At 50.9% G+C, this 22,640-nt stretch overlaps 1 protein-coding gene across 7 annotated transcripts in view; it reads right to left on the bottom strand.

The window, feature by feature from the left end:
- Window positions 1-358: 358 nt before the first annotated feature.
- Mad1l1 (mitotic arrest deficient 1 like 1) overlaps window positions 359-22,640 on the bottom strand; it is a 351,813-nt gene continuing 329,531 nt past the window's right edge. For all 7 annotated transcript variants that reach the window (XM_046428170.2, XM_046428172.2, XM_046428171.2 and 4 more), the window contains one exon: window positions 359-933. In XM_046428170.2, coding sequence (XP_046284126.1) covers window positions 775-933 — 159 coding nt within the window. In that variant the 3' untranslated portion in view covers window positions 359-774. The remainder of the gene's footprint in view (window positions 934-22,640) is intronic.

The following is a 22,640-nucleotide window of genomic DNA, read 5'->3' on the forward strand; positions in this document are numbered from 1 at the left end:
TGAGACACTTGGGTAAGGTCACAAAGCCATAGGTAGCGGAGCTGGAACCAGGCCTGGGGGTGCCTGGCTCCAGGGCCTCACTCTCGGCCACCTCAAACACACCCTCCCTCCTCACAGCCAGGCCGCACATCCCACCAATGCTTGTGACCCCAGGCTCCAGAGAGACAGGCCACAGCTGCGTGAACAGCAGGTGTGGCTGCCAAAACCCCTCCTCCAGAGCACACGTCCCGATGCCTGCTGGGCCTGGACCTAAGAGGAGACCCGTCTCTGCTGTCTCTGCTGTCGGGGAACACAGCAGTGGCCATGGACCTCACAGCGGGCAGCCAGGAAGCGTGGGCCTCAGACACAGAGCCAGGTGTTGGGAAGATGGAGGAAACTTTATTTTACAAGGTGACAAATTGGGCTCCTTGCCTCAGGCCAATGGCCAGGCTCCAGGACAGACAGGACTCTGAGCAGCACAGCATCGGGGTCAGGTGGCTGGTATGAGGACATCTGAGGAGAGGGTACGGAGGTGCCACCGAGCGGCTCCCTCAGGCCTGACTCCAGAGCAGGGTGCAGTGGCAGGAGGGAGATGTGGACCTGGGCAGACACTGTCCTCTCTGGGCAGGTGCTGTGACAGAGGAGGCAGGGCAGGGCCAGCACCTTCCTGGTTACTTCACCACTGCTGTCAGGGGTGTGAGGCAGAGCTGGAGGCCAGGGCACGCTGGACACCACGGTCTGGCCTGGGGCTTGGGGCGCCATGCCGGCCAGCACTGGCTGCGGTCAGGCGGTGGGCTAGGCTGCGGTCTGGCGGCTGAAGAGGTCGAGGGTGAGGGAGCTGAGGAAGGCCGGGATGCTATCCTGGCGGAGCAGGTGCAGCTCAATGAGCTCCGGCACAGAGCGCGAGAACTCCGTCTCCAGCAGCTGCATCTTGGAGCCTGAGGGTCCCGTGGCCTGCAGGCGGGAGAGACGGGACAGTCAGTGACGGTCAGCAGGCAGGTCTGCCCTACCCCCCATCCCCCTCCAACAACAGGGGTGGACAGGGAGGGGACACAGCCTTCAGGCACGGGGTGGGGGGAGGTTGGGTCAGGCAGGTGGGCCACAGGCTGCTGTCCCCAGCAGTTTCCCTCAGTCTGTGCAGCTGGGGCCAGAGAGGGACCTTCCTGCCTATCATGCACCCAGAGAGGCCTGGTTCAAGGTCACCAGCAAAGAGGGCTGAGATTTACACCAGGAAGGCCGGCCCTTGGGCTCCTCCAGGCATGGAGGGCAGGACCGGTCTGTCATCTGGACAGGCAGCAGGGTGCCCGGGGGCTGCCTTTGCACCAGCCACCAGGCTCTAGTCCCACCTGTGGCTGGCTGGGTGGCTTCGTCCACAGAATGGAGAGGTGGCTCCTGCCCAACCCAGGGCTGCTGCGTGGGCACGATGCCAGGGAAGCCAGGTTCCCTGCCCTCCACGTTGAAGGAAAACTGGATCCACAGCCTACCGGTTTTGTGGTGGCAGGGTGTCCAGGGGTCCCCAGGGGCTGGGGACCTGAAGACCTGTGTTTTCTTGACCCTAAAAATCTTCCAGACTGCAGGGTGCTGCGGCCTTGAGCGAGTGGCTCCCTGCCCAGCCTGGTTCCCAGACTTGAGCCTGGGACCCGGGGTCCCTCTCCAGCTGCCTGGGGCTGGGAGGGGAGGGGAGGGGTGCCAGGCAGCGGGAGGACCTAGTGGGAGCTGGTCCTGGCTCCAGGGACTCTGCAGCCCAGACGGGTCCTTTCTACTGCTTCCTTACGTACATGTCACTTCTAACCAGGGGAAGGCCATGAGGGTCTGTCACCAGTGATCTGGGGGAGACTCGAGACAGGACAGATGCTCCAAATACTGAGGTACAGTGGGGACAAGGGCAGAAACCCTCTGGAACAAAGGGGGAGACAGAGGCACAGAGAGCTCGGTTCTGCCCATAGTACTTGGTAGGTCTGGGCACACTGCCCTGGCACTGTCCTGGGACACAGGCTGGGGAGGGGGTGTAGGCCAGCTGGGGCATCTGGGCTGGGTAGAGTGGACAGAGGCCCTGAGCTGGCAAGGGGCTCCAGTGCACCCAGGCACTTCTGGAGAGGACTGGCAGTGCCTACTACCCCTGCCCTCACTAGATCCTGTCCTGGGAACTCCCTGTCAACGTGCCTAGGCCCATACCGGCCAGGCTGAGTAAGGGCCATCTGTGTCGTGCAGAGCTCTTACCACTCAGCCCAAGACAAATGGCCCAATTAAGAACTGGGTGAAGGGTGTGAGTGGACATTTTCCCTAGGAAGATGCATAAATGACCAATAAGTAGATGTGAAGCACCGATCCCGAGGGACACGTAAGTCAGAGCCACGGGGAGCCCCCACTCCACACCCATTAGGGCCGCCACAGTAAAAAAGACAAATGTGCGCTGAGGACGGGGAGAAACCAGAACTTTCTGCACTGCTAGAGGAATATAAATGACTCAGTGACCACGGAGGTCTGGGGATCCCTCAGAGTGGCCATGGGACCAGCAACTCTACTCCAGGTGTGCAGCCAAGGAACTGGACACGTGTCCACACGGAGATGCTGCATCAATGTCACAGCGAGATTATTCATAGCAGTGAAAATGTGGAGGCCATCGGCTGACAAAGGGACAAAGTGGTGTATCCACCAAGGGGACACTGTGTTGTCACAGCAAGGAACGGAGCACGACGTGAGCCACACGGGAGGGGCCTGGAAACACTCCAGGCCAGCCCCGAGCATGTATGTGTCCCACCCGGGCCCCGAGGAGGAAGGCACAGGTGCAGGGTGGGGCACGGGTGGGTGGGGAGCCTGCTGGGCACCTGGCTGCTTGGTGGGGAGATGGAAATGCTCTGGGAATAGGCTGGTGACCGCTGGGCACCGTGAAGATGCTGGAGAGATCCAAATGTGCACAGCAGTGGGTGAAGCGCGTGGTACCCGGATGTCTCCATAACACATTTCTTTTTAAAAGCTCCTTTCTGCCCAGCACCCCTACGCTGCCTTCCCTGGGAGCTGCCTGGGGAGGCAGCTGCCCAGTGGGTCCTGGCAGTGCCTCCTTGAGGAGCTCACATGGGTGCTCCAGTGTGGGGCCCACCTACCAAATAACTCCTCACCTGGGCGAGGGGACCTGGGGGCTGTGGGAAGTGCCCTCCTCCACGGTCACCTAGATGTGACTGGGCGGTCTGGCTTTGCCTCCGACCCCTGTGTGACCTGTGCCCAGCCCTCAGTCAGCCTGCACCCCCACATCCTGCTGGCCCTCAGCTGCCCATCTAGCTCGTTACCTGCACTTTCCTGCTTTCTTACCTGGGCCGACCCCAGCCCTCCTCCTGTTCCGGTGCCCTGTTAATACATTTAGCCTTGTCATAGTTCAACACAAACCATTTTTAAACAAAAATAAGAGAAACCACTCTGACCTTTTACCAAGAAAATCCTTTCATTTCTGCCTTCTGCTCTTGATGCTGAATGTTTTCCCCTAAATGTCAGCGGGGCTGACTCTCCAGCAGCTGTCGCGGGGAGCGCGGGGAGCGCGGGGAGCTGCAGGGCTGGGTGCGGGTGGGAACAGGTCTGGAAGGATCTCAAGTTCCCCTACCCAGTACTCAGGTGTGGCAATCAATGTCCTCCGGGTGCTACGCCTTCCCCAGTCCCTCCCCAGGTCCTGGTCATTCTGCATTTGAGACAGCTGTCACAACTCTAGCTCCGAGGATCGGGCAAGAGCTAGTAGCCCATCAGATGCCCCCAGCTCCACCGGCTCATGCACAGCCTCCTGTGGGCCGGGCACAGGGCCTGGATGCTCCTTTCAAGCATTCTTGGGAGACAGAGGCCACCTCAGACCGCCCTGTCCTCCAAGTCAGCGCAGAGGGCAGGAGCAACCCGTGCCATCCTCAGCAAACATCCCAAATAAAGGCAGCTCCACGCGTGTAAAACACCAGCCCCCAACAAGCCGCGGCCATCCTGCAGTCCCCAAGGGGCCGCACCCATGGCTGCCCCCAGGGCTCTCAGCATTGCTTCCCCAACTTTGCTCCCCCCGCCGTACCCCTGTCCTGCCCCACACTGGCAGGGGGCCACCTCCTCACTCAGATGTGCCTGGGCAGCCACCACGTCTTATCAGAATGTGCAGATTGAATTATGCCCTGCCGATCAATCTCTGCTCAGCCTCTGCCATGTTCAAATACCACCCGGTCCCCAGGTGCCTTGTAAATCACCATAATTAGGGGCTGTTCACTTAAAATTAGAGCGCAATTTTTTAAAAAGCAAATTGCCCAGTAAGACGTGTTGGCTGTGTCTAGAAATATTTATGGGCTGTCTATGTGCTGCCTCTGGCTTCTCTCCCCTCTCTCCCTCAGGGCTGGGAGGAACAGGCAGCCCTGTGGCAGCGGGCGCCCGGGGGAGGCCTGGGCAACCAGCCTTGACCAAGACGCTCCACTGCCCAGCAGGAGACAGACCTGCCTGGCCTTGGGGCGGGTCTTCCCGAGACCTCCGGCCCAGGCCTGGGAGGCCACGCTCCGGGCCGCGGCGGCGCAGGTGCAGGTGTAGGAGGGCTGAGGCTCGGGGGCGAGGGGTTCCGCACTCTAGTGAGAAATGTGTGCCCGTGCTACGGGGGCTCATTACTTCTAACCTCGCCACCCCAGGCCTGATGGTGTCCCCACTGGTGTACACAACAGGTGCTTCACAGTGCTCCTTCGGCAAAGGGGCACCCTGAAGGAAAATGGCTGAGGCTGATGGAGACCCTCGGAGAGCAGAGGCGAGACATCCCTGTGTCTTACGCCTCTGCTGACTGCAGTGGGGTGGGCAGAGGCGAGTGCAGTGCCAAGCTCCTATTGAGGGCAAGGGCACCTTCTGCAGAGGCAAGAGCGGAAGTTCCATAAATGAAGAAACCCCATGGAGGGGCAGGCTAGAGATTAAACCCACTGCCCCGCGTGGGCCCCGAATCCTGACTCAAACAAGCAAAGCTGAACCAACACACTCACATCCTAAAACACTCAGGGAAAGTAAATCCTACCACTTCAAGGTGGTGGGGGGTTATTTTAGGTGACAGTGGGACAGTGGTTAGGTCAGCAGAATGTCCCCATGGCGTCTTGAGGTGGCTGACTCCAGTGAAGAGCAGTGGGTCCCAGCTCAGCTGGGGCACCTTGTGTCAGGAAGTACAGATGTGCTCAACAAGGGCGAACAGAAGGGCGCAGTAAGAGAGACAACAGGGAATCCTTAAACACGGGAAGATTAAAGAACCCACTTCCAGAGCCCAAAGACCAAAGCGGAAGTCTCAGAGGAAATAAAACATACACAGAATTGAATGAGAGCAACAGGGGAGGGTGGGGCGGGGGTCTTGGGGGGAAGCAAAACAAACCCACGGAGCAGGAAGGACCGCAACCAGGAGCTGGGCCTTGGAGGGAGCAATAAGATGGGTAAAGCTCTTGCAAGAGCGGTGCAGAGGGATGACCGGCTCTGGAAGCCCACAGCGGACCTGAAGCTGTCTGAGCAAAACCAAAAACCTGCAGGTTCATGGATTTGACAAGTTGGAGGAGTGAACTGATTCCCTGAAAGACCACAAACTACCCAAACTGAGCCAGGGTGAGAGAGATGACCTGATCAGTTCTATACCCACTAAAAAAATTCATTTGTAATTAAAAAGCTCCTGAAAAGCCCTCTCCAGTCCCAGATGGCTTCACCAGAGATTTTTATTTGAACATTTAGCTAAGAGTAAATATCATTTCCATAATCTCTTCCAGAAAACAAGAGAGGAACTACATCTTCCCTCACTAATCCAGTGTCCAAACTTGCAAAGATGGCGTATGCATGCGCACATACGCTTCTGCACACACTCACCCATATACACACTCTTGCATAAACATACACACATACACATATAAATGAAAGCATAAGTGAATACACACATACATAAAAATATACAAATATATACATGCACACACAGATGCACATAAATACATACACACATACATAGAAGCAAGCAGACTAATATCACTCATGAGCAAAACTCCTCAGCAAATGCGATCCAGGAATTCGTAAAAAGGAATGCTATACCTTGACCAAATAGAATTTATTTTAGGTATGCAAGGCTAGTTCAATGTGAAAAATCAGCCCATGCTGATTTCCACTGTATCAGCAGGCTAAAAACAAAACCAAAAACACGTGATCCCATCAATCAACAGAGAAAACACTTAAATTTTTTTTTTATTTGTGGTTGGACACACTACCTTTATTTTATTTACTTATTTTTATGTGGTGCTGAGGATTGAACCTAGGGCCTCACACGTGCTAGGCGAGCGCTCTACCGCTTAGCCACAACCCCAGCCCCAAGAAAATGCTTTTGATAAAATCCAACAACCATTCATGACTAAACTCTAAGTGGGTAGGGACTGAGGGTACTCCCTCAAGTTGATGAAATCCTCTACAAATTTCATCAACTTGATGAAATCCTCTACAAATCCTCTGAAGCTGACCCCTTACTTCATGGCAAGAGGTTGCCTGTGCTCTAAGGTCAGGAGTCAGGTGAGGTGTCCATTCTAGTCCCCTGTGCTCAGCACCATGCTAGAAGTCCCAGCCAGGGCACTAGGTAAGAAGAGGAAACAGGAAGCACACAGATTGGAAAGGAAGAAATAAGGCTGATTCTACTTGCAAATGACATGATTATCTCTGTAGAGAAAATCCTACAGAAAATTGCTGGAACCTATTAGTGAATTTAGTAAGGTTGCAGGAAACAAGATCAATACACAAGGATCAATCATATTTCTATAAAGCAATATCAAATGAGTGAAAAGCAAACAAGAAGTACAATACTATTCACAAAAACTTAGAAGTCTGCATGCTGAAGTTACAAAAGGTCAGAGATAGAAACCAAAGGAATATTTAGAGAAAATGTTCACAAATTGGAAGACTCAATGTAGAAAATACATCAATTTTTTTCCCAAACTGATCTGTAGACTTACTATAATTTCTAACAAAATCTCCCCAAGTTTTCTCATAGACACGGACAAGTCTGTTCTAAACTCTACATGGAAAAGGAAGGCTCCCAGGAAGGCCAAGCAATTCTGAAAAAGAAGACTGAAGTGGAGGGATTGTCCTTTCCAACATGGAGGTGTGCTGTGGCTACAGGACAGCACTGAGCAGCCACTGCATGGGACAGATGTGGGGCAGTGGTGGAGGCACAGACTCTCAGATCAGTGGGACAGAACAGAGGAATTCAAGAGAGTGCACACAAGCCTGTCCAGGCAAAAGGTGCGAAAGACTCAGTGGAGGAGGGGTGGTCCTTTCACGAATGGCGCTGGAGCATCCAAGTTAAAAAATAAATAAATAAAAAGAAAGAATTTTGACTTAAAGTTAACTCCACATGTATCATGAACTTAAGTGTAAAACATAAAACTGAAAAAAAAAAAAAAAAAGAAAATCTTCAGGATTAGGACTAGTTAAAGAGATCTTAGACTTGACATCAAAAGCACAATCCATAAAATAAGCCCCAAGTGGATAAACAGGAGCTCCCAACACTGACAACTTGCATTGTGAAGACCTGCAAGAGAGTGAAGTCAAGGTAGATGGGACAAGTGTTTGCAGGTGACACACTTGACCTAGTACTAGCATTCACCACCCACCTCTCCCTCCAGTGTAAGGCCATGAGCATCCCAGCACCTGGGCCAGGCCTGGCACACAGGTAGCCCCATGAGTGAGCTGCATCAGCACAACTGGACACAGGGGCATGCCTATTTCTGTGTGGGATTCTCTGAGGATGCTCTGTACCTTCTCTGTCTGCTCAAAGGATAGGGCCTCATCTGTCTGGTTTCTACTCTTTTCCCAGGACAGGCCTCACTGACTTAGAGTGATAAAGGTACAGAGACGAGGGGTCACCACGTCAGGCCACTGTGAGGATGGGCAGCACAGGCCCTCAGCCCCATCTCATTTGTGAATCCTCAGCCACATACTTGCTCAACTACTCTCTTCCTGAGAGAAGGTCACCCTGGTTCCAGAGGAGAAGCTGCAGCAAGGACCCAAGGTTAGGTACATGGTGCCTGCATGGAAATTCCATTCTCAGACTTCCCAGGCTCCTGGCCTGGGAAGTAGAGGGGCTTCTGTGCAGAAAGGCAGGTCTCGGGGAAAAGCCATGTCCACTCTGGGAGGAAGTAAGCCCCAGCGGAAGGGGGATGTACTTGGCCACTGTTCCTTAGCTAGGGCTGCCCAGGCTCACCTCCAGCCTCCAGCCCAGCCTATCCCACTCAGCTCCCTAGCACAGGGGACTAGCGGTGGGCATCAGGACACTATGGTGGCCACTGTTTCCACCCTGGTCCATCAATGTGCATGGCATGTTGGCTACAAGAACCCCAGAGACCCTCTGCTGTCTTGGGTCCCTCTTTAGGACTTACAACCTGGCTGACCCTTCCTTCACACTGGTTACCAGGACGTACATCCCCTGCCAGCTTTGCCCAGTCACTGCCTGCTCCCACCCCAAGGCCCAGGCCATGTGGCTCCTCAGGCAGGGCTGTAACAGGCCCAGGTACACTCCAGTAGAATATTCATGTTATTAGCCTGTCTTTATCAGTGGTGTCCTCAGGGTGGGGGACATGCCAGGCTCATAGGAGGCCTTGGTAGATGCTGTTCATGAGGGAATGAGGGACATGGCAACAACAGGGTCAGGATGACCTAGGCAGAACTGGGAACCAATATCCAGCATGAAGTTCAAAGAGTGTAAATGAAAAGAGGCATGTCCATCGCAGGGAGAAAGCTCGTCCAGCACCCTGCTGAACCGTGCCAAGGAAAGCATCCAAACACAGCACGTGCTAATTATACCCACATTATGGGAATTTACAGCCCTGACTAGGGGTGACCTTTCCCTCAAGAGCTGCGTGCAGGGAGAGCAAGGCCAGGCACCCCAGCACTCGCAGATGAATCTCAAACCTGCAATTATTATTATTACCCTCGTCTATTTGTGCAGTGCACCGTCGCTCACGTGGGTCTCCATTTTAGATCTGCTTGCAGCTGTTTCTGCAGCCACGGAAGGGGGGCAGCGGAGAAGTGTGCCAGCGGATGCCTGGCAGGGTGCCGAGAACCTGGTGGTCGTTTCTGGTGGACTCACTCATCATAGTCAGAGGACTCGGAGGCCCAGGGCTTCTCCCAGGTTCCAGTGGGTGGAAAGGCCACAACCTGCAAGGACCTGTTAGACGGGGGAGTGGTAAGAGGGAAGAGGTGGTTCCTGAGGGTTGGCTGGAAGAGCAGGTGTTCAGAACTCAGGGAGGACACGGGAAGGGCTGCAGATCCCAAGGACTTGGAGTTCCTTCCTCCAGCACCAGAGTCTGGGGGGAGCAGGTGTGTGATTCACTCTGCTCTTGGGGCCCCAGGTGTCTCATCTGTGAAAGGGGCTGGACTATATCACCCCTTCCAGTTGCCATGCCCAGTGAGGAGGGAAGCAGGAGAAGAGGTGAGCAGGCCTCTATGCCTGCTTGTCCCCACCCTGACAGGACATATGGTCACTGGGAATGAGTTTTTGAGAAGGCACCACACTTGTGTTTATAGCATCACCCGATGTGAGATGTGGATAGGGCAGGACAGGGCAGTGACTAAGATTCAGATTGCCTGGGCTCAAACTGACTGTCCCTCTTATTTGCATGTGACCCTGGACACATCATTTGTCCTCTCTATAGAGTTTCTTCAACATGAAATGGGACAAATGCCTGATGCCTTCCCTGGAGGCAACTCAGGTGATACAACTCAAGTCCAGTGTTTGGCAGGCTCCTGGCCAAGGCAGGTAACAGGGACAGATTCACATGCCATCTGAAATAGCCAAAAAAAAATAAGACATGAGATATGAAACAGTCTTCAAGTCACTGGACCTGAGGAGACAAGGGGCAGAACACAGTGGCCTCCCTGGATTGAGGGGACAGAGTTGAGTCTGGGTGGCTGAGGTGGCCAGAGGATGTAAGCAGTGTGTCAGGAGAAGAGGAGAGAGGACCAAGCAGAGCGTCCCTGTGAGTGTTGGTCAGAGGACCATCAGTGCCTGAGTAATAAAGCTGCCTGAGACCAGGAAAAAACCAAAAAAACTAGAGAGAAAATCTCCCCACAAACCGTATTTAAAGCTCACACAGAGCTGAAAACAGTGCCCATCTCCCCTGTCACACCAAAAACTTGACAGCTCATGGGGTTTAGGGAGACCCCAAGAAGTGTCTTTCCTCAGTGAAAGGGCAAAATGAGCCCTAGCCACTCTGGTCCCACCTCACAAATCTTAAACCAAGAGCCAAAAGGATCAATCTGTTTCCAAGAAACAACTGCACTCCTGAGCAAAGCTCAAAGATATTTATAGGGATGCAAAAATGTCCAGCATGAAAAAGTGCAGCCCATGATACCTGGATCCAATGGTCCCAGAGTCAGGAGAGTGGGTCCCAGTGAAAGCCATTGACTGCATCAAGCCAGAGTAGACAGTAAGGTTCAAACTGGCCAATGACTGAGTCAGAGAACTCCATCCTATGTGTCCAAAAGGTTAAGGAAAGAGTCAAAAACAAACAAAAGCCAACTTCCTGAGATGAGGATGGTAGGTACGAGATGACAAGCACAGTGGGTGGGGTTGAGGGCAGGTCGGGCACTGTGTGAAAAGGCAAGAGAAACCATCCAAAATGAAACAGAGAAAGAAAAGCACATCAGCGGGCAGTGGGACCACAACACATGGCCTCCATGTGTAACTGCAGTCTCCAAAGGAAGTCCAGAACAAGCTCTCAACAGCCCCACCTCAGGTGTCACCCACTGCCTTCAGGGTGACCTACTTCTGATGACCTTGCTCTCACTCTGGCTCTCAGAGCTCTGATGCAGCCAGGGGCCATGCTGTGCATTGCTGCATGACAAGGAACTGAAGGTAGCCCCCAAGCAACAGCCACCAAGGATGTGAAGCTCTCAGTCCAACGCCCCAAGATAACAGAATCCTGTTGAGAGACACATGAGAGAGCTGGAGCCACTCCTGCCCTGCAGTTGCCTCAGATGACCTTGAGCAGAGTCTCACACTGAGTTTGGCCTCACCTGACACTTGGCCTAACCAATACAGGTGATGGAAAAAATTCTTGAGAAAATAATGATCCCGAACTTTTGAAATGCTAGAGCAAGTATAAAGAGATCCAAGAAATTCAATGAACCCCCAAGGACCAAAAATAAGTGAAGAAAACTACATCAAAATACATCATAATCAAATTGCTCAAAACCAGGAACAGAGATAAAACCTAAGAAATGGGGGAAAAAAAAGAGAAACCTTCTCTACCACGCAAAAAGACAAGGATGACAGCAGATGTCTTGCCAAGTACAATGAAAGTAAAGAGCCAGTGGAACAGCAACTCTGAAGAACCAAAAGAAAATCATCCACCAAGAACTCTACAACCAGAGAAAATGGTTTTCAAGAGAAAAAGGCATCTATTGACACTCAGGGGCTGGAAGAACTTGTCACCAGATAACTCACACTACAAGAAACGTTAAAGGAAGTCCTCTGGGCAGAAGGAAATTAAGATGAAACATGAGCAACACAAAGGAGGAAGACCCCTCCTCCCTCAGTGAGTGAAGGGTCCTGCTGCATGTGCAGATCTGTAAAAAATTTTAAATTATTATTTAAGTCTCATTAAAAGATAAGTGACTAACCTCCCCCCAAAAAAATAGCAATGTGTGGTGGGGCCTTAATATACATGCCGGCAAAATGAATGTGGAACCAACATAGATGCCCTTCAATAGATGAGTAGATAAAAAAAAATGTGGCATACATACACAATGGAATATTACTCAGCAATAAAAGAGAATAAAATCATGGCATTTGTAGGCAAATGGGTGGAGTTAGAGAAGATAATGCTAAGTGAAGTTAGCCACTCCCCCCCAAAAAAACAAATGCCGAATGTTTTCTTTGATATAAGGGGGCTGATTCATAGTGGGATAGGGAGGGGGAGCATGGGAGGAATAGATGAACTCTAGACAGGGTAGAGGGGTGGGAGGGGAAGGGAGGGGGCATGGGGTAATTATGATGGTAGAATGTGATGATCATTATTATCCAAAGTACATGTATGAGGACTTGAATTGGTGTAAGTATACTCTGTATACAACCAGAGATATGAAAGATTGAACTCTATATATGTAGTAAGAGTTGTAATGCATTCTGCTGTTACATATAAATAAATAAATAAATATATATATATATATATATATATATATATACACACACACACACACACACACACACACACACACACACACACACAAAACAGGAAGACTAAGACAAGGAGGAGAAAACTGAAGGCAGAGACTGTGGTGTTCTCTTTCTGTTCACATGGAGGTGGCATGTCATTTGAAGGCTGACTGTAATAAGTGAAAGATATACAGTAGAAATCCTAAATCAACCTGTAAGATAGTAAGATAAAGAAGCATTCAATTAATGTAAGCAAGAAAAGGGGTGGGGAGAGGAAAAACAGAAAACAAATAAGATGATAGACTTAAACATAATTAAAGCAGTGATTAACTTAAATGTAAATGGTGTAAACACCTTAGTAAAAAGGCAGAGATTGTCTGACTGAATACAAATCAAGATTCAACTATAAACTGCTTGTAAGAAATATATTTTAAATATGAAGAGTTAAGTAAAAAGGTAAAAAATAAACATGGCATTCTACAAGAAGCCAAAAGCTAGATGAGCTTTGTTAATATCAGACAAAGTAGATTTTGGAGCAAAGAATGATACTAGGGATAAGTTATTTCATAATGACAAAGGGATCAATGTACACATGAAGCAAAACCTGATGGCAACGGACAAGCAATAGACAAATCCATAACCACAGTCACAGAAGCTGACATCCTTCTCTCAATAGCGACAGCCCAAGAAGAGAGAAAATCAGTAAGGAGGTAAGAAGATTGCAAACACGATCAGAAATGCCACTTCCTTGACATGGATGGCACATTTCAGCAAATACACATTCTCTCCAAGAATACACAGAGCACTTGCCAGGATGACAATAAACATCAGGACCTTAAACAGGATGATAAACAGGACCTTAAAACAAAGTTCAATAAACCTGAAGAGTCACATCAAAGAAGGTTGCATGACCATGATGTAATTAAACGCGAAATCAATAACAAGAATATCTAGATACTTTTGAACTATTAACTAAATAACTTACTTCTAAATAACCAATGGGTCAAAGAAGTAATCAAAAGGGAAATTACTAAAAAGAGGATAAAAGTAAAAAGTCAGAATTTGGAAGATGCCCCTATAGTAGAAATTAGGGGGAATCTGAGAGCACCAAATGTCTACATCAGAAAAGAAAACATCTCAAATCGGTGATTTCAGCTTCCTCTTGGAGAAACTAAAATAAGGAAGCAAATTAGACCCAATGCAACCGAAGACAGGAAGCAAAGAGCAAAGCAGAATCAGGACAGAAAACAGGAAGGCACGGAAAAGCACAACAAAGCTGTTTCTTTAGATCAACACAGTTGATGAAGCCCGGGCTCGCCTGGCCGATCACTAACGTCAGCCCCAGGGAGGTGGCCCAACACAGACATTACAAGGAAAATCATAAACAACTGATGCCAATAAACTTACGCCTTCAATAAAATGGACACATTCCTTGAAAGACATTAAACACCCACGCTCACCACAAAAGACGGAGATCCTGAACAATCATATGCCTATTAAAGAAATGAATCTGTAGTTAAAAACTTCTTATGAGGAAACTCTGAGGCTGAGTGGCTATACTGGTTCATGCTATCAAACACAAAAGAAGGGAATAAAACCAATTCCACATAAGCTGTTCAAGAAAGCTGAAGAGGAAGAATGCTTTCTGGCACATTCTATGAGATCAGCAGCCCTGCAATGAAACCAAGATCAGAAGACCTTACAGGAAAAAAACAAAAACTATAAGACAATCCTCAGGAATATGGAAAAATTATAAACAGAATGGTTAGCAACTCAGTAACATATAAAAAAGATAATGTGGGCTTGGGTTGTGACTCAGTGGTAGAGCACTTGCCTCACACATGTGAGGCACTGGGTTCGATCCTCAGCATCATATAAAAACAAATAAACAAAATAAAGTTTATTGTGTTCATCCTCACATACACACAGAGATACATGGATAATGCACCAAGATCCAGTGGGGTTTATTCAAGGATATCAGTGTGCTTTACCACCAGAAACTCAAAGTAACTCAACACATTAACAAAGTAAAAGAAAAGCCGTATGATCATTCATCCTGATAAATGCAGAAAAACTCAATATACATTTCTCAAAAACATTCTCAGCTGATAGGATTAGAAGAAACTCACCCTCCAGCTTGGCAGAGGGTGCATGTGAATGACATTACACGCTGCAGCTTAGGACAGACAGCTTCTCCTTCAGATCACAAACAGGATGAGGCTGGCCACACACCATTTCTACGCAACAGTGTTCCAGAGGTTCTAGCCAGTGACACAAAGTGAGAAAAAGAAACCAAAATCATCCAGCTAGGCTAGAGAGGAGTATAATTGCCTTAACTCACAGACACCACTGCTTAGCAAAAAAATCCAATTAAATACACTAGGAAGTGACTGGAACTGATACACAAGGTTAGCAAGGTTGCAAAACACAAAGGACAATATACAAGTGAGCTGTTTTTATATATTAACAACTAACAAAATTAAAAGTAAAAACCAAGTCCTTTTATAATAACATCAAAATATGAAATACTTAGGGATAAATTGAAAAAAGAGGTGGAACACCTGCGCACTGAAATGAGAAGCCATTGCTGGGAGAAAACGCTCAGAGGTTGGGAGATTCTCCATTGAACCTTCAATTCTCCTCCACATGATCTATAGAGTCAATGCACTCCCAATCAAAATCCTAGCAGGCTTTGTTTCTATAGAAATTGAAAAGCTGAGTCTAAGTTCATGTGGAAATTCAAAGAACTTAGAATCCCCAAGAACAAAGAACAAAGCTGGAGGGCTAATGCCATCAGAAGCCAGGACAGTAACAAAGATGACGTGGGACTGGCACAGAGACGAACAGTTCCATAGAAGACGACAGGTAATCAAGTGAGGAGAGATGGTCTTCAGTCAATGACTGCTGGGGCCCTGAACACTTGTAAGTCTGTGTAATAAAAGACAAATTCAATGCTTATCTTGTACCACACAGACAAAATCAACTCCCAGACTACAAAATTTCTGGAAGAAAAAAATGGTTCTTGTGGCCTTGGGTCAGGTGAAGATTTTGTAGATATGACACCAAAAGTATACTCAAGACAAGGGAAGACTGGTATGTTAGACTTAATCAAAATTTAGAACTTCAAAAGCATCTTCAAAAGACACTGTAAGAGAATGAAAGAATAAGCCACAGATCATAAGAAAACACTACAATAGTGTAGCCGATAAGGAATTTGTATCCAGAATATACGAAGAACATTTGAAACTCAATAGCAAAGCACACAATCCAATAAAATAATGAGCAAACGGTGTGAATAGACACTTCACCAAAGCATGGCAGATAAGCACATGAACAGGTAGGTGCTCAATGTCATTAGTCATTAGGGAAATGCAAATTAAAACTGTAATAAGATGCCACTACTCTCTCATTAGAATGGTTTAAATGGAGAAGACTGATCATATCGAATCCTGGTGAGGAGGCACTCAAGCTGTTGATGGGACTGTGAAATGACACAGCCACTTGGGGAATGGGTGGGCAATCTCTTGAAAAGTTAAACACGTACCCACCATATGATCCTGCCATTCCAATCCTACATATATGTTCAGCCAAGATAAATATATGTTCATATGAAGACGTGCATGTGAATGCTCATTGCATTTCACCTGCAGTAGCCCAAACCTGGAATCATCCAAATGTCTTTCAAGAGCTGGATGGAGGAGCAAACTGTGGTATATCCATTCAACAGATGTTTCCCTGTAACCAATACCTGTCAATAACAATGACCAACACAGATAGATCTCAACCTAAGTAGCAATGGAAGAAGCCAGTTTACAAAAAGACTACCCACTGTATGATTCCACCTACATAAAACTCTAGAAAATGTAACCCAACCTGACAGCAGACATGGAAGACCAGTGGTAGCTGGGGATGGGGTGGGTAGGAATGGGTGGGGGACTACTACCTCAATTGTGGTGATGGTCTCGTGGGTGAACACAGTGCATCAACTGCACCCACAGAGCTGCTCACAGAACAAAGAAGCTGAGGTAGGAGGTGCAGCCTCCCCTAACTGCACTGGGCTGCATTGGGGCAGTTCTGGTTGTCATAGGTCAACACAGGGAGGTGGGGCAGGTTTCTGCTGTGTCCCCAGGGGTACCTCTGACACAGTGGCTCCCTCTTGAACTCCTGGGCTTCTTAAGGTGAATCTTGGCTATCTCTAACCAGATGAGGAAGCCATTCTTCACCTTGTTGGGAGTGTGGTCCCTTTCCAGGACAGACGTCATGGCTCCTCCAGCCAGAAGGCTAACCCATCACCACCCCACAGCCACTAAGGTGGCCATAATCAAAACATGAGACGTAGTGAGTGGGTCATGGAGAGAGTTGGTACTCTGTTACTGCTGTGGGAATGGCAAATGTTGCAGTGGCATGGGAAACAGTAGGTGATTCCTCAAAGAGTTCATCATGAAATCACCACGTAACCCAGCAATTCCACTTCTAGGCATCAAGAGAAACGGAAACCTCACACACACAAAAATTCACGCACACTTTTAAGAGCCAAAAAATGGAAGCCTATCAACGGATGAATGAGGAAATAAAATGTGCTCTGCCCACACATGGGAACGCCACCTGTCAGTAAAAGGCAAGCCTGACACGCGGCAAGGTGGGGAGACCTTGGAAACACTGTGCTCAGCACAGTCAGACACAAAGCCTGTATACTCCATGATTCCATTTCTCTGAATGTCTAGCACAGAGTGGCTGCCTCGTGCCAGGGGGGCTGGGAGGTGATGGCCAAGGGTGCAGAATTTCCTTCTGGGGTGATGAGAATGCTTTAGAATGGACCATAGTGATGGATGCACAACTCAGTGAATTAGATCTGTTCAGTGAAAAAGGCCCAACCAGGGCAAAGGTCCTGCTGTCCTTCCTCTCTTGGGAGAAGTGGTGGCACTGGAAAGTCAGGCCAACCACCCGAGGCACAGACACCCCTGTGGGGCTGGGAGCCCCACAGCCCAGCCTAATGCTTGTCTGACACCACACAGCCGTCCTCTGAGAACAGGCTGGGGGAGGAACCCCAAACTACAGGTGTCTTGGGACAAGACTCATCTTCACTCATGGCTGGCTTCCATCCTAGGGACCTGACAGTTGTCACTCTGCAACCCAATCCACAGTACGGGGCCATGCATGGGCCCCTTGTGGCCAAAGGCTGCAGGACATTCATTCTAACCTCCCTGTTCTATGGTGGGGACCCCGAGTCCCAGAGGGCCTGGGTGCTGAAGGTTTGGCTTCATCAACAGGACAGGCTGGGAGGGGGTCGTCCACACTCATCTGACTCCATGCTGGCCCCCTCCACTGCTGGGTGTGCCCACTGTGTGCGAGGTCCCATACTAGATTTGGGTACAAGATGGTGGACCTTGAAGAGTAGACCATCCTGAGGGAGGAATAAAGAGACACGAGGCCGGATGAAGCCAGCATACTTTGGACCAAGAGGCGGTTGTGGATGGGCAGAGTGGTCTGGACAGACCATGGACACGGACATCTCTGAATCCTGCTGTGGCCTTTCATGGGCTAGAAGCTGATGGGGAGCAGATGTGGCCAAAGAGGCTTCAGTAAGCTTTGCAGGGGTGCCTGCACTTCACGGGTGGCAGGGGTGGCTCTGGGGTTCCTGGTGGGAGAGTGGCACCTATATGACAGCCCGGCTGCCCATCTGCTGCCCAAGCTGCCACAGTGCGCTACTGCCATTCCCAAAGTCACATATTACAGGCACTGGGTTAAAAATATCCCTGCGAAAGACATGACTTTCAGAGGTGACTCTGCAGAGCTGGCCGGGCGAGGACGTCCTCGGCTTCGCTTCTCACCGCCTGAAATGGCTGCGTCTGACGCGTGGCAGAGGAGGCCCGTTGCACTGGGCCACGCGGCTTCTCAGGAAAACAGACGGAAGCTATTCGCAGCTGCTGGCGCCTGGCAGAGGACTTGTCTGTTTCGCACCAGTTCAGACACCAGAAGCCTCTGTCCTGACGACATCTCACGCAGGGCGGTTGGGGGTGCAACTGCTGGGTGGCCCGGCCCCTCCCCCTGACCCATCCCCCCTCTGGCATGAGAGACATCGCCACCATTCAGGTCACAGAATCCGCCTCTCGTGCGCCTCTTTCCAGGCCAACTGCTTTGAAGACTGCTTGATTTCTGGCCAGAAATCTGCTGCCCCAGCAGCTCCCTGAGGAGTGGTCCAGAATGGGCGAGGCTGTTGGGAGGGCTTCCAGTACAAAAGTGACTTGACTCCAGAAGCCACTTTGCTCTGTGTGACTCCTCCAGCATACACGAGGTCAGACAGGATGGAGAGGACTGTGGCGGATTCCGAGGTACCTGTCCCCAGCATCCAAGAGGGGCAGGCGCCGTCTCTGTCCCAGGCAGGACTCTGTGACACCAGCCATACCCTCCTAGCCGAGGGCTCTAGTCTTGTGTCCTCCCTTGTGGTGGCCTCTGACCACCCTTGCATCTGTGCCGCCTGCCTGGCCGGTCGCTCACCCAGCATGAGCTACAAAGTGGTTCATTCCTCATCTTTGCAGGATTGAGAATCTGATCATGAAAGGGAATTTTCTTTCTTCTTTTTTAATTAGTACTTGGTAATATCACCAAGCTGTGAGTTTATGGCTTTGTAGATCTTGTGTTTCTGACACTAATTACTCACAAAGGCTTTTAGAGCTGCATTTCAACTCTGCAACTGCCCTGCCGGTAATTAAGCAGGAAAGGAAGCGGCAGCAGATCCCACGTTTCACACACGCCCTTCCCACCTGGCTCCCCGCTTCCGTTTGGCTGGAGGCCGGTGGAAACCCAGCAGCTCAGGGCTTCACCCCTGGGGCCTGAGGTGGACCTACTCCAGACTTGCAGCCCCAGCTGCTCTACGATCCATTCTGTATGGCAGACTCCAGGCAGCTGGAGAGGAAGCCAGCGTTCCACAGGGAGGACTCACGGCACTGGGTTCCTGCCACTCCAGCCTTCTCCACTGCCAGCTCAGTTCTGTCTATAGATATTGGAAGGAGCCATGTCCCCTGCATAGGACAGGCACTTGGAGCCCCTTTAGGCCCCTCTCCAGTGAAGCCTCTATCAGTCGTATGTCAATATTCACTGAGCACCTATATGCAGCTGAGTGTCCCTTGCTCACCTGCCTCTCTTCAAGGTGGTCAAGACTCAGGACCCTACTGACCTGTGTCCTGGGGGCAGGGCAGGCCTCTGGATGAAAGGCTGGTGTGTACCCACAAGGGCCCCTCCTCCACGTTCACCTCCCTGTGGCTCAGTACACACTGACTCAGGGCTTCCTCCTTGGGTTGGGGAGGGCTCAGCAGCGGGCTGATGGAGAGTCCAAGACGCCGGGGGCGGGGGCGGGGGGGGGGGAAGACAACCTTTGTGGGAAATGCAAGTCCCAGGCTCAGCTCCAGCATAGTTTCTCTGGCAAAGTCTGCATCTGGTGGTTAATAAAAACTAGCGCCCAGACTTTCCAAGTGTGTGTAGCCTCTCAGGCACCCTCCCAAAGGGTGAGGGCTGGAAGAGGAGGATCTGGTCATGTTCTACCATGTCCAGCCATGAGTCTTTATTTTTTTTTCTAATTTTTTTTATTAGTTTGTTGATGGAAACTTTATTTTATTTATTTACTTACATGTGGTGCTGAGAATCGAGTCCAGTGCCTCACATGTGCTAGGCAAGCGCTCTACCACTGAGCTACAACCCCAGCCCCAGCCATGAGTCTTTGATGACTTAGTTTCCAGATCTTGGCAATGAGGGTCGGATACTTCCAGCTGACATGCTGACAGCTAGCTGCCTCTGCTTGAGGCACAGCAGGAAGATGCCTTTCTGGTCTCTTCTCTATCTTCCCGGGCCTTAGAGGTTTTTTTGGTGATACATGAACTAACTGTAAGGCTTGTCCATCTTGTCAGAACTGAGTCAGGCAGAGTGGGCCCAAGGGACCTCCACAGGGTAGGGCACAGCCTGAGGCTGACAGGAAGGTGTCCAGGTGGGGTGCCGGACTGCACTGACACCTCCCCATGCCTCTGTGGCTCCATGAGTGAGCAGGTTTTATCGGCTGGCCCACCTCTGCCTGTGCTAGGGCTGCCTTAAATACAATTGGTTAGTCACAGTTTAATGTTCTTTATTGCAATGCTATTTTGAGATGCAATTAAAACATCTCATTGCCAAAGTGCATGGTTCCTACTAGGACTTCTTTTTCTTCCTAATATGAAGGAGTCAAAAACAAAGATCAGGGAGGAGACCTGGGCTCCAGACTCATTTCTGAAATGGCAGGCTTTGTCCTGGCCCAGTCTCCCCGGAGAGAGCCAAGGAGGCAGTGTTAAGGACAGGCCACCGTGGGAGAAGCTAGGTGGATTCCCATCCCGGAGGTGTGGCCTCGTGACACCCACTGACACCCACGGACCTCAGTAGGTCAAACCTCCCATCAGTCTTTAGCCTTTGAACTTCTGCCAGTTTCAGCCATGGTGATTCTGCGGCCATAGTGAAGGGAATACCTGGGAAGTCTGGTTTCCTTAAGGGGAGGAGCGCAGGTTGCTAAAGGAGCAGGACACTGGGAGAGTGGCCAGCGAGCCTGCCGCTGGCATGTCATGCACATCAGCACAATTTCACCATGATTAAAAGGCAATTAAAAAAAAAAAAGTCAGCAATTTCGGATGTGTCTTGGCCATGGTCACTGACCCTGCTCAATTCACATTCTGTCACAGCCACACGAATCATGGCAGCCAGGCCAGGGCTGTCAGAGCTCCCTAAGGACAAAGCAAGTATAAACACTTCTCCATGGCCTGACTCTCCCCTCCATGACCTGTGAGGAGGAGGAGCCTGCAGGTGACACAGAGCATGGGGACCTTGTGTTCATGTAAATGCTCCCACTGGACAGGACGGATCAGGTGGGATCTCTCACAGGCAGGCCCCTAGGGAGAGACTGCAGTGGGTGCTCATGGCAGACCCCAAGATGAGAGGCCCTAGATTGCCACATGCTGACCCCTCCCAGCCTTTCTCTGGCCAGGGCTGGCCTGGTGGGGTTCAATTCATGCTGGTACTGCAGAAGGTGCCCTGTCTGGTCCCACAGAGGACCCTCTGGAGGGGCAGGTTAGGAGCACAGGTTTGGCCTCAGATGGCATGGGGATGAGTCCTGTGTGTCATGGGCACCGTCTCCTTCTGTACATGCAGCTAGAAAGTTTGCCTCACAGTACTGCTGCCAGGACCAGGGATGGCATGTGCTTAGCAAGTGAGCAAAAGGACAGCCACACTCACGGTACCACCACGAGCACGAGCAGGATGACAGAGGGTGGTGACACCCAGGGCTCAGCCATCGGCACTGGGCACGGGGGCTGCAGAGCCAGGCTCCCTGGAGGTCCCCAGGCCTGCAGGGAGGGAGAGAATAGAGGCCTCCTCTTCCTCCTTCCTAGGGATGTTGATGTCCTATGTGCTGGCCAGGTTGGGGACAGGAGGCCCTACTATTCCCAGTCCCTCTGTAGCTTTTCTGATACTAAGGCAGGGCCTCACACTTCAAAGCGAGACTTGATTGCGCACAAGCAGGGCACAGAATATTAAAACAGAGGTGGCCGTGGCTCTGACCTTGGCCAGTTACTCGGCCCTCGCCATTTCCATCAGCTGGCTTGGAACCAAATCACACACGTAGCTCTCCGGTTCAGGGAAGGAGTTGCCGTCTGGGAGATGGATGAGCTCCAGGCTGCCTCTGGCTCTCTGACCTGAAGTTCCTGGGCATTCAGGGGCCAGGGAATGATCCCGGGCAGATGAAACGTCCTCCACATTTGAGAGGACTCTGCCACCCCCGGAGCCCGGATTCCAGCCAGGGCTGGGGGACGACAGGAGAGGGCCGGCCACGGAAAAGCTGGACTTATGCTCAGTGTTACTGCTGCCGTGGGCTGTGGCTGGAAGCCTAGTGTTCAGGGTGGAGGGGCTGCTCCGTCCCTTCCCCAGACCAGAGAGCACCTGCAACTCCAGGAACCTCCTCACCCTCGGGTTGCCCCTCAGTCCCCTTTCCCCATGGGGCTCACACCCCACTTCAATGGAAAGCCACTCTCAAGGCTGGAGCCCTGGACACCATTGGTGACATCTGCATCTTGTGGCTCTTATAGCTGTCCCTCCCTCTAGCTGTGGAAAGACATGCAACGTTCAGGCAGAGGCTGTTAGAGGCGTAAGAGGAGGACTTGGAGGCCATAAACCACCACCAGGATGGGCCGCGCCAAAGGCAGAAGGAGGAGGAACACCTACAGTCCAGAGTCCCCGTGATCCCTAGACGCCCTCCAGGACTGAAGAGCTATGTGAAGCATGGAGCAGCTCTGAACTGAGGGAGACCAGCCTTCATGAAGGTGATGTGGGACCAGGGAGTGCCTCCCTGTCTTGGAGGGGTCATGGGAAGCAGGAGGTCTCCCCTAACAAGGAGCCTGTGGCAGGAATGGTGACCGAGCTCCCCTGGGGCTGCTAAGTGGGCTTCCAGAAGGCACACTGTGTGTGCCCCTGCAAGCCGAAGAGCTGCCCACCCCCA

This window comes from Marmota monax, unplaced genomic scaffold (genome assembly GCF_021218885.2).
Source record: "Marmota monax isolate L192 unplaced genomic scaffold, Marmota_monax_Labrador192_F-V1.1 WCK01_AAM20220418_F8-fsc00368, whole genome shotgun sequence".
NCBI classification, from domain to species: domain Eukaryota; kingdom Metazoa; phylum Chordata; class Mammalia; order Rodentia; family Sciuridae; genus Marmota; species Marmota monax.